The following is a 16,550-nucleotide window of genomic DNA, read 5'->3' as shown; positions in this document are numbered from 1 at the left end:
ATAAAGACTGGCTTTAAGGAAAAAGAATGATGATGGGCGGCATGGTGATAGACTGGTTAGCACATCTGCCTCAAAGTTCTACAAATCTGGCCTGTGTGGAGTTTTCATGTTCTCCCACATTCTAAAAACATGCATGGTAGGTTAATTGAAGACTTCAAATTGTCCGTAGGTGTGAATGTGAGTGCAAAGGGTTGTTTGTTTGTATGTGCCCTGCAATTGGCTGGCGACCAGTCCATTGTGTATACCGCCTCTCGCCCAGAGTCATCTGAGATAGGTAACAGCACACCCGTGACCATACTGAGGATAAGAAGTATGGACAATGGAGGGATGAAGAATGATGATGACTCGTTTCCCAGATTCTAACTCTGTAAAGTTCAAAAGTTGTTTGAGTGTTCCCTGTAAAAGGTATCGTGTTATGGAATGAGTCAACTCCCGGTTGAGACTGGATTGATCAAGATGGCGCCTCCCTGTGTGGACACCTCGGTTACACAGTCGCTAGTATTGTTTTTGTTTTTGTGTTGTTCGTTCGTCTTTGGAGACATTAAACGACTCACTTACACAAGGGGAGACTTGCTAACCATCAAGGAGGCTACTCCGGACTTTCTTTCACCAATTTACGCAAATTCGCTCAGTTTTTTCTTTGAGTTACCAGAGCAGCGACCGCAGTCTTTGGCGCATGGAGGCGGAGGAGACGCCACAGACAGAAGCGAGCCGGCATCCAGGTGAAGCTCCGAGAGAGAGGATAAAGATTGGCGTTTCCATCGATCCACCTCGCGAATCTACGCTCCCTACCCAACAAAATGGACGAGCTTCATCTTCTGATAAAGACCAGTAAAGACTTCGGACGTTCCGCCGCCATGTGCTTGACGAAGGCTTGGCTTCGTGAGGCTGTAACCGATGGCGCCGTCATGCTTCCCGGCTTCCATCTTCACCGGACAGACCACCACATGAAATCATCGGGGAAACCAAAAGGTGGCGGGATATGCTTCTATATCAACGAAAATCGGTGTACGGACGTCATGGAGCTCAGCACACACTTAAGCCCGTATTTGGAGTCGCTGTTTTTGAAATGTAAGCCATTCTACTCGCCTCGTGAGTTCGGATTCTTCATACTCGCTGGTGTCTACATTCCGCCTCAAGCTAACACGAACGCCGCACTGCTAATTTTCACCGAACAAGTAAACGAAATAAATAAAAAACACCCAGACTCCCCCCTCATTATTCTCGGGAACGTTAACAAAGCTAAACTCAACCACGAACTCCCTAAATACAAGCAGCACATCGACTGTCCCACCAGGGAAAATAACATTTTAGACCACTGCTATACTATGCTAAATAACACATACCATGCCAAACCTTGTGCAGCTCTGGGCTCGTCTGATCACTGCTTAATTCAATTAATACCGACATACAGACAAGAACTTAAATCCGCGAAGCCGACAGTGAAAACAGTGAAAAAGTGGACCAAAGAAGCAAAGATGGAACTTCAAAGCTGTTTAGACTGGACAGACTGGAGTGTCTTTGAAAATTCAGCTGGCAACCTGGATGAATATACGGACACTGTCACATCCTATATCAGTTTCTGTGAAGTAGAGTGTGCACCAACAAAGTCATTTCGCAAATTCAACAACAACAAGCCGTGGTTCACTTCCACACTTGAGCAACTTCGCCAAACTAAGGCATACTACGCATATCAAAGCGGGGACAGGGCCCTGTATAATCGAGCTAGAAACCAGCTGACTAAAGAAATTAACATTGCAAAGTTGGAAAAACAGTTTGTCGCTAACAACTCTAAATCAGTCTGGCATGCATTCCAATCGCTGACCGATTACAAGCGACGCTCCCCACAACCTGAGAACAATGGCACACTAGCCAACGACTTGAATACCTTCTACTGCAGATTTGAAAAGGACACTTTCACACAGCACCGACCACAATCACACCTCTGCCTTCTGCGTTGTCCCCATCCTGCCTCAAAGTCTGCATGGACCAGCTCGCTCCAGTCTTCCCACAGATCTTCAATAGATCTCTGGAACTGTACCATCTTGTTTCAAATGCTCCACCATCATTCCAGTCCCCAAGAAACCTACAATCTCGGGTCTAAATGACTACAGGCCTGTCGCCTTGACATCTGTGGTCATGAAGTCCTTTGAATGTCTCGTGCTGGACCACCTCAAGAGCGTCACAGGTCCCCTGCTGGACCCCCTACAGTTTGCCTACAGTACATGGGAATGCACTTCATCCTAGTACACCTCGAGAGTGCAGGGACCTACGCGAGGATCCTGTTCGTGGACTTCAGCACAGCGTTTAACACTATCATCCCTGATCTCCTTACCACCAAGCTTCTCCAGCTCAGCGTATCACCTGCCATCTGCCAGTGGATTTACAGCTTCCTGACGGGCAGGACACACCAGGTCAGGCTGTGGGGCACCATCTCATCCACCCGCACCATCATCACCGGGGTACCCCAAGGATGTGTCCTCTTTCCGCTGCTCTTCTTTCTCTACATGAATGACTGCAACTCAGCGCACCCGGCTGTCAAACCCCTGAAGCTTGCAGATCACACCACTGTCATCGGCCTCATCAAGGACAATGACGAGTATGCATATCGACAGGGAGTGGAGTGGAGTGGCTGGAGTTGTGGTGCGGCCAACACAACTTGGAGCTGAACACGCTCAAGACTGTAGAGCTGATCGTGGACTTCAGGAGGCATCCTTCGCCACAGCTGCTCCCTCATGCTGTCCAGTTGCCTTGTGTCAACCGTCGAGACCTTCAAGTTCCTGGGAATTACAGTCTCTCAGGACCTCAAGTGGGCGATCAACATCAACTCCGTCCTCAAAAAGGCCCAGCAAAGGATGTACTTCCTGTGGCTTCTGAGAAAGCATGGCCTGCCACAGGAGCTGCTGAGGAGGTTCTACACAACGGTCATCGAGTCAGTACTGTGTTCTTCTATCACAGTCTGGTTTGGTTCTGCTACAAAAAATTACAAACTCCGACTGCAATTGACAATCAAAACTGCTGAAAAGATTGCCAGTACCCCCCTACCAACCCTTGAGGAATTGCACGCTGCCAGAACTAAAACAAGTGCGTGCAAAATCCTCTCGGACCCTCCACATCCCGGTCACCGGCTCCTGCAGCTCCTTCCCTCAGGTAGGTGCTACCGATCAATGCAAACTAGAACTAGCAGACATTCCAACATCTTCTTCCCTCTTGCACTCAACTTCTTAAACAGCTAACCTATAATTTCATTGCAACATGCTGCCAATTTGTTTGTCTTGAGTTTGTTGTCACATTTCTGTCGGGCCAATTATATATTACTCGTGCACTCACTGTAGTAGTCTTGCCACGCTGCACTAAATGCATATCTGTCGACCAATACTGGCCACTGATTCCAGAGTAGCATCTGCACCACTTGCACACTGACTGTGGAGTATCTGCAACATTTGCACAATCGACATTGTCCCAGATTATCGCACTACTAGTCACTTTAAACTGCATACATTCCTTGAAGTCTCGGCGCCCTTTGCACAATGGTCATTGCAACGGACTATTGTTATATTAGTCATTCAAACTGCTCTAAGTGCTAGAGGACTGCATCTTGTTGCACAATTGTAAAAAAAAAAAATTACCATTACCAGATAACTAGCAACCCTTTATTGCTCAGTGACTGTTTTTGTCAAAATCTTTATGTCTCAAAAGTCCATCCATCCATCCATCTTCTACCGCTTATCCAAGGTCGGGTTGCGGGGGAGCCAGATGAGGTGGCTGGGGTATCTGATTCGGATGCCTCCCGGACCCCTCCCTGGTGAGGTGTTCCGGGCACGTCCCACCGGGAGGAGACCCCCGGGGACGACCCAGGACACGCTGGAGAGACTACATCCTCGGCTGGCCTGGGAACGCCTCGGGATCCCCCGGAAGAGATGGATGAAGTGGCTGAGGAAAGGGAAGTCTGGGCGTCCCTGCTAAAGCTACTGCCCCCGCGACCCGACCTCTCAAGAGTGTTCTTTGTAAATTAACTGTCTGTTGTCGTACTAGAGCGGCTCCAACTAACGGAGAAAAATTCCTTGTGTGTTTGTTTGACATACTTGGCAAATAAAGATGATTCTGATTCTGAATTGCTTGGGATAAAAGAAAAACATTTATTTAATATTACAAAGACAATTGCATTAACATTGCCGGCTACCTCAGGATGCATAGAAACCTCTGTAACCTTGCATTGTGACTTTCTTTCGGTCGTTTATATTTATCATCTTGTATTTGTATGGTTCTCTTTAAGGTTCTTATTTTCTTCAAATTTGTAATTGTTTATGATTAGGCTCCCCAAAATGTTTTTAAAAAACGTTGAAATGCTTTTTCCATCAGTGAGGGAAAATAATGAAGAGTAACATTCTTGTGAATGTTAAATACTCTAGCTATCTTATTACTCTGGGAAACGGACACTATATTTTACCTTTAATTTTGGGATTGTCCCTCGAGAACAAATTTAATTTGTAACCATTTTCAATCCTCTCTCTTCTGTATTTCTTTAAAGATTTAATTCTAAAATTGTTGAATTGCTTAGCAAACGGTCAAGAGAAGACCTTACTGGGCCGAAGTGGGAAAACAACAACATTGCAGATGTGAGCCATCCCTCATGGTGACCACCTCACCCCCAGTGGTGAACACCTCCCATAAAACTACCAGGACAAACCGTATCAGGAAAGAGTCTTCTTTGTTCCCAATAGTGCCTCGGTGTCTCAGAGTGGTCTGTGACCTTGTTCGCACACCTCCATCTCATCTTGCCACACAACCACAACATCGTGATTCAACTATCATATTTGCAGCAATGCCAATGGGTCTGATGTCATCTTCTGTGCCGTCTTCCGTTTGACCTTAAGAGAATCCACTGCATAAACTGTCTCCTGATTTTAAGCCTCCAACTTCCTTGTGTACTTCTGTTGGATTGTTCTATTTGTACTCATGAAGCTATGTTCCTTTCTTTAACAATTAAGTTCCATTTCCAAAACATCCAAGGTCAGAGGGGTGCCCACATCTTAGGATGACTCCCTTTTCTTCTTTATAGCACCCAAGGTAGATTACTGAAGAATGATGTTCTTAGGATGACTCCCTTTTCTGAAAACACCCAAGGCCAGAGGTACCTTCTGCTAAACATATATCAAAACCTTCTGCTGAACAGTCATAACGAAACCTTGTGACGTGTATAAAAGGAGTTAGCGCAAATAAACAAGGTGTCATTCACTGAACCTGCACTCTGGTGGGCAGTTGATTGAATGCACCCTGAGACTCAGCACGTTGGTGTCTTGTTTTTTCCTCTCTCTTTGGACAAAGAAAACAAACACGCAAGGACGATTGAAGGTTCCATGATGTATTGAACATTGACATTATATTACGTCCTTAACAGATGGTCACGATTTGATTTATCAACAAGAATTTTTGAAATACTATCAGACACTCATGGTATTTTACCAACTGATAGAATAGTGGTGGGAGGAGAGGGTGATGCGGCAGTGGTTGACCTGACATCGGATTTATTGCCTTGGTTCAAAATGTCATTTTCTGCGCCTCACATTCATTGGCACTTAAATGGGAAGGATTAAGAAATCTGCCGGCTAAACTCAATTGGACACATGATGAGAAATAATTCTTCATACTTCATACTTCCAAAAAAAAAAAAAAACAGAAGAAAATGATTGCAGCCATCCTCAATATTTAGGCCTCTGTAATAGTAGGTGGGTCGTTACGGTCCATGTCCAGACCACAAGACCAGCCTCCTACAACCCACCCCCAAAGTCAGGCAGGCATGGTAAAACTTACGCCAGCTTAAAACATACGGTAGCATGCAAAAGATGTTTTTAAAAAGGCAGTGGGAGCAAAACTGAGATCGGTTGTACTTTATTGAAGTATTTAACAAAGGACTCACGTTATTTTTTGATCAATCCTCATCCAAAAATCCATCAAAGTCCTCATGTTCTGTACCCGAAATGAACAGCTGGGCAAATTCTCAATCAAACACGCCAGGTTCGAGTCAGTCTCCTTGCCGTGCGAAAGCTCGAACAACAGTGCAAGCATCCACAATCCATTCACAAATTGTGACGTAACTCGCCCGGCGCTGCCTCCTAGTCTTAGTAAAACTGTGTTCACCATCTGTCATCCATCGCTTCCATGCCGCTCGCAACTTCACTTTGAACGGCCTGTTTACATCGATCTCCAGCGGTTCGTCAAGCCTCCTGGAATGATGGCAAGCTCCGAGTTATTCTTTGCTCATTAATCCATTGCTCGAGTTGGTTTTCCAAATTGGGCCACCTCGCCTTGTTTTTCTTTTTCCCCCCCGAAAACTCAGCTTCTTGACTTGGCGAAGCTTGTTTTCCTGCTTCCTCTACTTGCGAACCATGGATTCGTTGATCTTGAATTCTCTTGCGGCTGCTCGGGGGTCCTTAGCCAAACCAATGTTGTTTTGCATAATGCACAGCCCGGAAATGCTTCCAGTTGGTAAACCGGTAAAAAGAAACAAAAAAGGAAGAAAAAAAAACCCGCCGCTATATCCCTACTGGGGGCGTGGCTTTAGCGTCCTTCCCCTGTCCTCAGCCACGTCCGCTTTTCCTCTGCGTAAGCAGCGTGTCAGCAGGAAATGCTTAAAAATCGAGCGGAGCGCTCATCACACAACATTTATAGATGTTGGAATTCGCTGCACGCATAAGGCGCGCCGCATTATAAGGCGCCCCCCGTCCATTTTGGAGAAATTTTAAGACTTTTAAGAGCGTGGTGAAAATACGGTATACTGGCCTCCTTTCCTCCTGAGACAACTGAGAAAGACCATCTCCATACCAGGCGATCTACGATCGCGAGTAAAACATTGCAGTGATTACTAGAAAGTACAAATCGGTGAAGAGTAACTTGGGGTTGTTTAGCAATCTCACACAAGTCCCAGCTTTATCCTCTCTCACTATGCTGCAACTCATTTCACACTCGCATTACGAGTTCAGTCATTTGCCCTATATCTTGTTCTTTACGTGCGTTTGCCTGTAATGCTTGTACAACCCCAATTCCAATGAAGTTGGGACGTTGTGTTAAACAAATAAAAACAGAATACAATGATTTGCAAATCATGTTCAACCTGTATTTAATTAAATACACTACAAAAGACGAGATATTTAATGCTCAAAGTATTTTATTGTTTTTAGCAACTAATCATTAACTTAGAATTTTATGGCTACAACACGTTCCAGAAAAGCTGGGACAGGTGGCAAAAAAGACTGAGAAAGTTGAGGAATGCTCATCAAACACCTGCTTGGAACATCCCACAGGTGAACAGGCTAATTGGGAACAGGTGGGTGCCATGATTGGGTATAAAAGGAGCTTCCCTGAATTGCTCAGTCATTCACAAGCAAAGCTGGGGCAAGGTTAACCTCTTTGTGAACAAGTGGGTGAGAAAATAGTCGAACAGTTTAACGACAATGTTCCTCAATGTACAATTTCAAGGAATTTAGGGATTTCATCATCTACGGTCCATAATATCATCAAAAGGTTCAGAGAATCTGGAGAAATCACTGCATGTAAGCGGCAAGGCCGAAAACCAACTTTGAATGCCTGTGAACTTCATCCCTCAGGCGGCACGGCATCAAAAAACGACATCAATGTGTAAAGGATATCACCGCATGGGCTCAGGAACACTTCTGAAAACCAATGTCAGGAAATATAGTTCGGCGCTACATCCATAAGTGCAACTTAAAACACTACTATGCAAAGCAAAAGCCTTTTATCAACAACAACCAGAAACGCCGCCGGCTTCTCTGGGCCCGAGCTCATCTAAGATTGACTGATGCAAAGTGGAAAAGTTTTCTGTGGTCCGACGAGTCCACATTACAACTTGTTTTTGGAAATTGTGGATGTCGTGTCCTCCGGGCCAAAGAGGAAAAGAACCATCTGGACTGTTATTGACTCAAAGTTCAAAAGCCAGCATCTGTGATGGTATGTGGCTGTGTTAGTGGCAAAGGCATGGGTAACTTGCACATCTGTGAAGGCACCATTAATGCTGAAAGGTACATACAGGTTTTAGAGAAACATATGCTGCCATCTAAGCAACGTCTTTTTCATGGACCCCCCTGCTTATTTCAACAAAACAATGCCAAACCACATTCTGCACGTGTTACAACGGGGTGGCTTTTTAGTAAAAGAGTGCGGGCAGTAGATTGGCCTGCTTGCAGTCCAGACCTGTTTCTCATTGAAAATGTGTGGCGCATTATGAAGTGTAAAATACGACAACGGAGACCCCGGTCTGTTGAACAGCTGAAGGTGTACATCAAGCAAGAATGGGAAAGAATTCCACCTACAAAGATTCAACAATTAGTGTCCTCAGTTCCCAAACATTTATTGAATGTTGTTAAAAAATAGGTGATCTAACACTGTGGTAAATATGACCCAGTCCCAGCTCCTTTTATACCCAATCTTGACACCCACCTGTTAGGGTGTCAAGATTGCCTGTTAGGGTGTCAAGATTGCCCAATTAGCCTGTTCACCTGTGGAATGTTCCAAACAGGTGTTTGATGAGCATTCCTCAACTTTCTCAGTCTTTTTCCCACCCGTCCCAGCTTTTTTTAAACATGTTGCAGCCATAAAATTCCAAGTTAATTATTATTTGCTAAAAACAATAGTTTACCAGTTTGAACATTAAATAGCTTGTCTTTGTAGTGTATTCAATTAAATATAGGTTGAATATGATTTGCAAATCATTGTATTCTGTTTTTATTTATGTTTAACACAACGTCCCAACTTCATTCAAATTGGGGTTGTACATAACTCCCTTGTCGTCCTACATTTCTCAACCGATTTAACCCATTCCAACTATAAAATATTTTCCACATTCCCAAAATTCCAGTTTTCACCCACATTTCACATTTTCCCACATTATAATACCCACATTTCCCCACATTAATATTCTATTCCATAGTAGTGTAATAGTACATTAACACACATTAATATACTATTCCATATTCTTTCCTCCTCCTCCAACACTTATTGACCGATTCAAGCCATTTCAACTACAAAATATTTTCCACATTCCTAAAATTCCCATAATACCAAAATTAAAAAATTTTCACCAATATTTTCCCATATTAGAATACCCATATTTTCCCCCGCACCGATACGGTTTACATTATTCCCTCCTCCTACATTTCTTGATCGATTCAAACCATTCCAACTACAAAAATATTTTCCACATACCCCAAATTGCCACATTAACAAAATTCTGAATTTTCACCAACATTTCACGTTTCCACACATTAAAATACACACATTTCCCCCACAATAACACATAGTTTACATTATTCCCTCTTCCTTCTACATTTCTTGTCCGATTCAAACTATTCAAACTACAAAATATTTTCCACATTCCCTAAATTGCCACAGTACCCATATTCCACATTTTCCCATGATAAAATACCCAAAATTTTTTCAGATTTCTAAAATTCCCTTGCTTTTCAAAATAAAAGCTTGAAATTCTAAATTTTTACAACTTTAACTCGTTTCCTTATCTCTAAACCAATTTGAAACATTCCAACTTCAACATTGTCAGTTCATTCAAGCCACCCCATGAACTATTCCAAATTGATAAGATTGCTTAAATTTTAAACATACAAGCATGAAATTCAAATTTGACCTTCAGTTTCCTTATTTCTCGACCAATTCAAACCACTCCAACTTTGTGTTCAGATCAATAAAGCCATATCTAAAACCATTCCCAATTGCGGAAATTCCCTAGATTTAAAAAAATGCATGAAATTCAAAATGTAAAAAAAGTTACCTCCAGTTTCCTTATTTCTCGACCCACTGGAACCATTCCAAATTCTTATTCGAGCTATCCCATGACCTATTCCATATTGCTATTTTATTTGTTTTACACAATGTCCACGATTCATTGGAATGGGGGGTTGTACATGTATAGATTGCCTTTTTCTTAAAAAAAGCCCAGAGGTTAAGATTTCCCCAACCTAAACTGCACAGCAAGATCAAAACATGTAAATCATTCTCATATTTAGCAATTATTTTCTTCTTTTTTTCAATAGTACTACAATGAGTGTTCCTAATGACACTATTGCTGGCAGTTTTCTGTTTCTTCTGAGCCATAGTTAGGACTAATATAGAACAGAAAGCAAAGATACATGGAATCTGTGGCGCATGAATGTTTAGGCGGGGTGAGAAAATTAACAACTGAAGCCTTCTGCGTCAATGCTGCGACTGTCCATGAACCTAAGCGCAGTACGAGAACTAAGGCAAACGTTATTTGAAAATGTTGTTCGTAATCAAAGTGTTCATGAACTGGGGCTTTCGTGAACAGAGGTTCCACTGTATCAAAATAAAGTGACAGACCTTGGTTGACAGAAAGCTGGCAGAAACTTCAAATGGGACCAATGTCTCAATGGTGACAGTTTCATCCTGGAACACACAAGAATAAATGCTAAGAAGAAAATAGGTGGTGCATTTAAAACAATTACTTTTCTGTTACCTTCTGACATTTGCATACTATCTGTTGTCCATCCACAGTTACATCAATGCTGTAAGCTACGTGGAACAGAAACAGCCTTGGTCCAGTTGTCAAACATGTCACATATACACATCTGTTGAGCTAGAGACAAAAGTAGTTTTTATTAATGCCATAAGGAAAATTCAAGTCTGAATTGTATGATTGTTTAACTGCATAGTCATGTATATATCAATCAACTGGATCATGAGATATACTGTATCTCCTAAAGCAACATGCAACAGGGATGAGTTTACTTCCAAAAATCAAACGGAAGTATTTGAACCTTTTCGCCTGGTTTCAAATTCCCCAGAAATATGTCAGGGAGCAGAGGAGGTGTAGTATCATCACAAGCCTTGGAGTTATCAAGCATCACATGGGTAGTCTGACTTAAATTGGCATCTTGGCCTATAAAACAACAATATGAATGATCAAATAAGCCACAACACACAGAAAACTAGAAGTGTATTAAAATCACAACATTAAGTTGTATAGTTGTATTAACAACAATAGCAGTGTTTTCTACTACAGTATATGAGTAAAGCTCAAACTCCTTATACAGAAAACGTATTCATATTCACGGTTCGGCACCCGCTGATTCACCTATTTGCAGATCCCACCCCAGAGTTTTTCCAATTTAAAAAAAAAATAATAATAATAAATTCTTTTTTGGGGGGGGGGGGGAACCAACACCAGATACGCTTATTGGCAGTTCATCCCCACTTATTCAAGAATTTCTGGGGGTCTATTTAAGAAATTCTAGTGCAATTATTATGGCCCACAATAATTTGCAGATTTTGGCTATTCGTGGTTCAGCCTGGTACGTTTTTAGCAAATAGCGGGGGTCCACAGTAACAATTTTTATTTCAATGCATTGGGAACAATGCACATTACATTCAAATAAAAAAAAAATTAAAGTAAATTTTTCATAATTGGGCGACTGAAAAAAATGGCAGTGTCTAAATTTTTCGTTGCAATGGAATATTGTATGAACTAAAAAAATATTTAGGAATGCGCATTCATGTGAATTATTTAACATTTCAACCAACTTCTTGCAGCTGTGAACAGGTATTCCAGCCCAGGATGATTTGACAACATTCTACAATTCTGCAGCATTTCTTGGTTTTGCATCAAACAGCATAATGTCACCCTTAGGCATGGGCCAGTATCAGATTCTGATGGTACAGTGCCGTGAAAAAGTATTGGCCCCCTTTTCAAATTCTGATATTTTTGCATAGTTTCCAAACTTTAATGTTTCGGATCATCAAACAAATGCAAATATCAGACAAACATAACCCAAGAGAACTTAAAATGCTGTTTTTAATTTTTTTTATTAAGGGAAAAAAAAATATTCAAAGTTACCTGGCCCTGTGTGAAAATGTAATTACCCCCTTGTTAAATCATGAATTAATTATGGCTAATTTTCACTGATCACACCCAAGCCTGATTACCTCCAGACCTGTTAAATGAAGAAATCCCTTATACAGAATCTGTATATCCAAAGATCTAACAAAGCTGTAACAAAATGACACGATCCAAAGAAATTCCAGAACAGCCGAGAAATAAAGTAATTGACCTCTATAAATCCGGAAAGGGTTACAAAAGCCAATTCTAACGTTTAGGATTCCAGCGAACCATAGGGAGAGCCATTATCCTCACATGGAGAAAACATGGAACAGTGGTGAACCTTCCCAGGAGTGGCCAGCCTACAAAGATTACTCCAAGAGAACAGCAATGACTCATCCAGGAGGTCACAAAAGAACTCAGGACAATTTCGAAAGAACTGAAGGCCTCCCTTGCCTCAGTTAAGATCAATGTTCATGACACAACAATAAGGAATTTATTAGGCAAAAAAGGCAGCCATGGCAGAGTTACAAGGCGAAAACCATTGCTGTCCAAAAAGAACATAAAGACTCATCTTACTTTTGCAAAAAAAAAAAATAATAATCATCTGAGTAAAGTCTGAAAGACTTTTAGGAGAATATTATATGGACTGATGAGATAAAAGGTGAGTTTTTTGGAAGGTGTGTATCTCGTTACATCTGGCGTAAATGTAGCACAGCATTTCAGAAAAAGAATATCATACCAACAGTCAAACATGGTGGTGGTAGTGTGATGATTTGGGCTGATAGTTCCTTCAGAAACTGGACAACTTGCTGTGACTGATGGAAAAGAGAATGTTCAGTAATCAGTTTGTGACCTCAAGCTGAAGCGCACTTAGGTTCTGCATCAGGATAACGATCCAAAACGAATGGCTTACAAGAATAAATAAAACATAAGAAAAAATAAAAATGAAGGTTTTGGAGTGGCTTAGTCTTAGTCCAGACTTGAATCTGATTGAAATGTAGTGGCATGACTTTAAAAAGGCCATTCATGCTCGAAAACCCTCCGTTTTTGCTGAATTCGAACAATTCTGCAAGGAAGAGTGGGCCAAAATATCTCCACAGATATATGAAAGACGTCTTGGCAATTATGGAAAATTATTGATTTCAGTTGTTGCTGCTGCTGAGGATGGTGAGGTTGGCCCAACCAGTCATTAGGATTAGGGGGCATTACTTTTCCACACAGGCAACTTTTAATAATCATATCAGCAATTAAAAACAGCATTTTAAGATCACTTGGGTTATATTTGTCTGGTGGTTACATTTGATTGATTATCCTAAACAAAGTGGGGAAACTATGCAAAAATATAAGAATTTGAGAAGGGTGCCAATACTTTTTCACAGCACCGGTATGATAACCTTGAGCAAAAATATTGCGATATCGCGTTATTGCAGTATTGCAATTACAACTCTAAAATGTATTGTTTTGAAATATTTGGGTAAATAACATTTTCCATTCAACACAATCTTTCATTTTTTAACAGAATATAGAGTATATTTGGTCAAATAATAAAAGTGTACCATGTGTGAATAACTAAATCAAATCAAAATGAATGCAGCACTGTACCTTAAGTAAGCGAAACCTGCAACTCAACAATAAAAAAATACTAAAATTCTGTAAAAAAAAAAATCTAAATTAAATAAAAATGTATGCAATCTGTGTTAAATATGTAAAAAAAAAACTACAGCAAAAAAAAAATATATATATAAATATATATTAATAATTATGTATATAATTATTAATAATAATAATATTAATAATAATTAATAATTATATATATTAATATATATTAAATAAATATATATATATTATTTTTTTCTGAAAACAAACAAACAAACAAGTGGGATTCATAATAGCACATAGGCTGTGCACTTCCGTTGGTCGGTACTTTCATCCATCCATTTTCTGAGGCAGCTGTCATCGGGCAGGAGGTGGGTTCCACCCTGAACTGGTTGCCAGCCAATCACAGGGCACATACAAACAAACAACCATTCACACTCACATTCACACCTACGGGCAATTTAGAGTCTCCAATTAATGCATGTTTTTGGGATGTGGGAGGAAACCAGAGTGCCCGGAGAAAACCCATGCAGGCACGGGGAGAACATGCAAACTCCACACAGGCGGGACCGGGGATTGAACCCGGGTCCTCAGAACTGTGAGGCTGACTGCTCTAACCAGTCAGCTACCGTGCCGCCGTCTGCACTTTCACTGAAGACAAAAAAAAAAAAAAAAAAAAAACTCATAGCCTTGTACTGTGATGGAAAGCTTTAACGGTTTCAAAACCATGACATTTTTAAAACCGCAGTATATTGTCAAACCAGTAATTGGCCTGTTCCTAGTCACGCCACAAGTTTTTAAATTTTTTTATTTTTTTTTTAAACTGGATTAAGGTCTGGGGATTGAGTTGGGCACGACATAAATTTCATTTTATTGGTCTGGAAAAAAGTGGCTGCTCGCTTACTGGTGTTTTGGGGGTTGTTGTCTTGTTGAAACAACCATTTCAGGGGCATTTCCTCTTCAGGCAACACTCTTCAATTATTTTGACATGCAAACTGATCTGATATGGGTTAAAATGCAGAATGCCATTGGAGCGGCATTCTTCAAGCGGCTTTGTTTTATACAGTAGTGCCTTGAGATATGAGTGGCCCGATTTATGAGCTTTTCGAGGTACGTGCCATCAATTGGCATACTTTTTGTTTTGCAACCCAGATTAGGAGTAATGAGTGCGCTACCAACCCCCCACCGACAGATGGCGCCAGCAGACTACACAATGGCCGGTAACCACCGATTCGCTCCGATTTGCTTGGGACAATACATTAGGTACAGTGGTGTTGTGTACTGGAATTTCCTGTGCTTTTTGGACGAAATAACTTTTTTCAAACCATGGGTCCTAAGAAAGTATTTCTCAGTGAAAAATGAACTCTTTACATTTAAAGATGTTATATTGTTTACATTCTATTTTATTATGTTATTGCTGTTTTTCATTCAGCACAATACTATTGAGTGCACATTTTCCAAGTGAAAAACAGTTTTAACACTTCACATTTTAAGAAGTTATATTGTTTACATTCTATTTTATGTTGTTATTGCTGTTTTTTTATATGGTAGAATACTGTTGAGTGCAATGGTTCAAAGTGTAAAACTAACTCTTTACATTTAAAGATGTTATATTGTTTACATTCTATTTTATGTTATTGCTGTTTTTTATTCAGCACAATACTGTTAAGTGCCATTTTTTCCCTCATTAGAAACATGTTTTGGGGGGTCAAATAGTTTAATTGCATTACCATTCATTTCAATGGATGAAGTTGTTTTGAGATCAGAGTAATCTGAGTTAGGAGTATGGTCACAGAACGAGTTGAATTCATATCTCAAGGACAGCCCTGTATTAACGTCTAATTAATTAGTGGCAAGATCAAAGTAGAACACCTGCATTGCACTTCGAACACACAGGTCTAGTTGGAGTGTATCTATTATGTGTGTATGTACTGTATTTTTAACAATACACGATACAAATCATAATGGGGAACAACATGGGTTTTCATCTAATGGAGGGATAAAACTGCAGAAAAAAACTATTTTATGTAAGGTCTGCGACATCTGTATAGAAGTTGTTCTTGAATAAAGAAGCTTATATTCATTTGTGACACACAGCACACCCCTCCTTGAGCCGTCACCTTGTCGTGGTGGAGGGGTTTGTGTGTCCCAGTGATCCTAGGAGCTAAGTTGTCTGGGGCTTTATGCCCCTGGCAGGGTCACCCATGACAAACAGGTCCTAGGTGAGGGACCAGACAAAGCACGGCTCAAAGATCCCTAATGATGACGACAAACAATGGACTTTGTTTTCCCTTGACCGGATGCGGGTCACCGGGGCCCCCCACTGGAGCCAGGCTTGGTGGTGGGGCTCGTAGGCGAGCGCCTGGTGGCCGGGCCTGCACCCATGGGGTCCGGCCGGGCACAGCCCGAAAGGGTAACATGGGTCCCCCTTCCCATGGGCTCACCACCTGTGGGAGGGGCCATAGGGGTTGGGTGCAGTGTGAGCTGGGCGGTGGCCGAAGGCGGGGACCTTGGCGATCCAATCCCCGGCTACAGAAGCTGGCTCTAGGGACGTGGAATGTCACCTCTCTGGCAGGGAAGGAGCCAGAGCTGGTGTGTGAGGTCGAGAAATTCCGACTAGATATAGTCAGACTCGCCTCCAAACACAGCTTGGGCTCTGGTACCAGTCCTCTCGAGAGCGGTTGGACTCTTTTCCACTCTGGAGTTGACCACAGTGAGAGGCGCCGAGCAGGTGTGGGATATACTTATTGCCCCTCGGCTTGGCGCCTGTACATTGGGGTTCCCCAGGTGGACGAGACGGTAGCCTCCCTCCGCCTTCGGGTGGGGGGACGGGTCCTGACTGTTGTTTGTGCCTATGCACCAAACAGCAGTTCAGAGTACCCACCCTTTTTGGAGTCCTTGGAGAGGGTGATGGAGAGTGCTCCCGCTGGGGACTCCATCGTTCTGCCGGTGGTGAGTTGGCTCCGATGGTGGGGGAAGATGCCGGTCCGACGTGGCAGGCCCAAACGTATTGTGAGGGTCTGCTGGGAACGTCTGGCAGAATCCCCTGTCAGAAGGAGTTTCAACTCAAACCTCCGACAGAACTTTG

General features: G+C 41.9%; 1 protein-coding gene across 1 annotated transcript in view; it reads right to left on the bottom strand.

Annotated features, from left to right (window-relative positions):
• Window positions 1–16,550, bottom strand: part of trappc11 (trafficking protein particle complex subunit 11) — a 172,304-nt gene that overhangs the window by 32,401 nt on the left and 123,353 nt on the right. Inside the window, 3 exon segments of the mRNA XM_061685194.1 lie at window positions 10,369–10,434; window positions 10,505–10,624; window positions 10,806–10,927. Coding sequence (XP_061541178.1) covers window positions 10,369–10,434; window positions 10,505–10,624; window positions 10,806–10,927 — 308 coding nt within the window.

The sequence above is a fragment of the Phycodurus eques genome, chromosome 9 (genome assembly GCF_024500275.1).
Source record: "Phycodurus eques isolate BA_2022a chromosome 9, UOR_Pequ_1.1, whole genome shotgun sequence".
NCBI lineage: Eukaryota > Metazoa > Chordata > Actinopteri > Syngnathiformes > Syngnathidae > Phycodurus > Phycodurus eques.
The sequence above is the reverse complement of the archived record's forward strand: the minus strand, read 5'-3'. Positions and strand labels throughout refer to the sequence as shown.